The 3,071-nt window shown below is 48.3% G+C and overlaps 1 protein-coding gene across 1 annotated transcript; it reads right to left on the reverse strand.

The window, feature by feature from the left end:
- Positions 1 to 428: 428 nt before the first annotated feature.
- On the reverse strand, positions 429 to 2,105 carry LOC147632947 (protein ENDOPLASMIC RETICULUM-ARRESTED PEN3-like). The gene has a single exon (XM_086805943.1). The coding sequence runs from the start codon at positions 1,989 to 1,991 to the stop codon at positions 576 to 578; it is 1,416 nt and encodes a 471-aa protein (XP_086662069.1). The 5' UTR covers positions 1,992 to 2,105; the 3' UTR covers positions 429 to 575.
- Positions 2,106 to 3,071: the final 966 nt, after the last annotated feature.

The following is a 3,071-nucleotide window of genomic DNA, read 5'->3' on the forward strand; positions in this document are numbered from 1 at the left end:
GTCCAGCTGGGCATTGCCTTCACTCTCTAGGTGCCCACATCACTGTTGCAGGGGTGGTTGGTTGGGGTTGACGGCCCTTCTCTCTTTTCAAGCTTTAAGTTTTAAAGCTTTACCCTTCAAACCCTACACATCCATTCTGTGCAAGTACCCAAGAGCAACAAATAGATGCCATGATAGGGGCATAGTTGCAAATGAGAGCACAAAAATTTCACAACAGAAACTGCACGCAATGAAGGAAGCTAATTTAATAAGAGGCAGCAAGCTCTTTAACTGAAGGTATTTACAAATAGATGGCCAAGCAAAGATAGGTAGCTATCATAACCTAGTACAAGTACAAGGACATATCACTTGCAAGTGCACTACTCAGTGAAGCTTAGCAGCAGAACACCCTTATTTAGAACTTAAAGTGATTAAAAGTGCCGGCAGAATTGAGAATAAAGCACCCACCATTATTTATCTAATAATGAGGTGTTTATACAAAGTAGAGCTGCAGTAGTAAAGATACAATTAAATTGCAAAGATTAAAATTGTCAATGCAGATGCTACGATCTTTAACCCTACCCTTTGAGAAGCTTTCAAACCCTATGCAAGCGTCGGGTCTCCCAAACCTCAACACCCTGCAACTCCTTCCTGACAACAAACAGCCTGTTACCTCCTGTAGCCATAGCTGTGATGGCATAGCCTGCTCCCATGTTGCGTCTCTGATCCACATAGTTCCTTCTGAAGGAAGTCTCCCAATACTCCTCATCGGGTCCAAGTTGCAATGGCACCTCTGTCCACACCTCCAGATCCCCTCCACGGCTGCAAAAAACTTGCTTTCCACACACGGCAAGTAGATTTGATCCACCTCCTTCCCCCTTTTCCAAGCTTGGCCTCGTCTCCTCCATTGGCATCCATGGATCCTGCTCCTCCCCCTTCATCATCCTTAGATCAAACAGTTCCAACCGCCCAGATGTGACCCCTACCTTGAAAATAACATCGAGCTCCTCTGATGTTGCCCAATTTGCAAAGCTATCTATCTCATGTGCCCGTAGCGTCATATTGGGCTCCTTCCACTCCCAGATCTGTTCTTTACTCCTCACATCGAACAACCTCAAATGGCCAGTATGGCCTAACGGTCCTCCCACAGTTGACCCAGCTACCAACAGACCTCTTTTGTTCATCCACTCCAGCTTGCTAGAGACCATAGTGGACAAGCCCCTTTGTCTGCCAATGTCTTCGACCACTTCCAACCTTTCCGGATCCACAAGAGCGATTGTATTATCTCCTCCTTTGGCGCTGCTAAAGCTAGCAAAGATGGTGCTAGGTGATGAGGCTATGGCATACACACTTGGATTGTAGACCCTAGGATCTTGGGCATCAGTCCATATGAAGCTCTTCTTATGTTTACCCTCCACCACATCATACACATGGAGCCCGGGCATGTCAGCGGCACCCATGGCGACATGGGTCTCGGATAGCATGTGGAGGGATTCGATACTGGAGAGCTCGGTGAGGGTCGTATGGCAGCGGCGGAGGGCCCAATCATAGAGGGTGACCTTGCTACCATGGCCCAAGCATAGGGAGCCATCCTGGGGGGCAACGGAGATCGACGAGGGTAAATCACGGCCATTGGAAAGCAGGGCCCTGATTTTTTCGATGTCAAGGCCATCAAGGGGAGGCGGGGAGACGGAAGATTGGAAGGGTTTCAACATACCGTAGTAGGAGGCCTCTAGGATAAGCAGGTCGAGGTCGAGATCCGGGCCCAAGATGGGAGGCAGGCGTCTGGATCGGAGCACGGAGAGGAGGGCCCGGAAGAGGTCCGGGTCCCGATCCAAGAAAACCTCCGCCCGTTTGTCTCTGTAGGCATCCTCGGCGATCTGGGCCAGCAGCGAGCCTTCCCCTGCAGACAGTAGCGTCGCTGTGTTGGTCTCGAAGCGGGTACCCCCCACGTTCAGCCTGATCGGCTCGTTAGGCAACGCCGCCAGTGGGTTCTGCGATTGCATTTGCATCGGCGCTGCTGTGTTGTTCTTCTAGGACTAGTAAGCATCTCTTCCTAATGTAGCCAGCCAATCACCATTTTGCTACTACACACTCTGACCACGTCAGGCGTGGAAAACCTCACATTCCAAAACACACTAGTTGAGAATTTTTACAATACCAATTAGAACCATATGGGCAAAGAATAAAAAGGGTAGGTGATGACTCTATCCCCCTTCAGGTCTCCATGCTCCTTCCTTTTAACTCTAGATTACTTCACAAAGGTGCTTTTTGATATGCATTCATGTTTAGCGGTTGATTTGCAAGTTAATTCCATTGTTGAAATCCACCACTATGCTGCAGACATTGAAGCATCACATTGTGGGGATCGAGAGTCCCACCATGCAAAAATTGAAGCAGCCCCACATCAAAGACAAACACAGCATGTCAGATGAAGACTTAGGAAACCAAAATCAATCACATCATGTGCTCGTGCGATCTCTTCCTCTACATAACAAAGACAAAGAAGTCTTGCATGTGCCTAACAATGGCATTAATCCTGAGATAGAAGATGAAAAGTCGGTTTCTTATATACTAGCTAACCCTAAGTTGGAAACATGGTGCCAAGATCACAAGGAGGTGAGAGTGGTGAAGGAGATGGAAACACAAGGCATGGTGAAGGTAATGGTGACCAAGGCTAGAGAGGGAGAGATATGTTGGAGAGTCTTTCTCCTCCACCTGCTACGTGTCTGCTTAATCCCATATGACGTTATATCATATCGTTCACCCTAGTATATAGGGTAAAAATACTCCAAGGACTCCCCAATCCCCTAACCATATGGTTGGAAATATGGGATCGGGGAAGGGGGGCCGCTCGGTTGCCCCACCGGTAGTGGTTGCATTCCTATAGCCCCATCCTGCGCTTCTAACATGGTATCAGAGCTTGTCTTTAATTCTGGTTTTTCTCGTCGTTAGCATTATCTTCATGTGCAAATGATCCCACCTTGGTGACAAGCCGTATCCGTAATGCTCCTTGGGTTGTTGGTGGCTAGTGAGGGGGATTTTCTTGAAAGGTGGCCTCTATCACCTCTCCCAAGAGAACCATGCTCACA

This window comes from Cibotium barometz, chromosome 12 (genome assembly GCF_041138505.1).
Source record: "Cibotium barometz isolate CiBa-2024 chromosome 12, ASM4113850v1, whole genome shotgun sequence".
NCBI classification, from domain to species: Eukaryota; Viridiplantae; Streptophyta; class Polypodiopsida; order Cyatheales; family Cibotiaceae; genus Cibotium; species Cibotium barometz.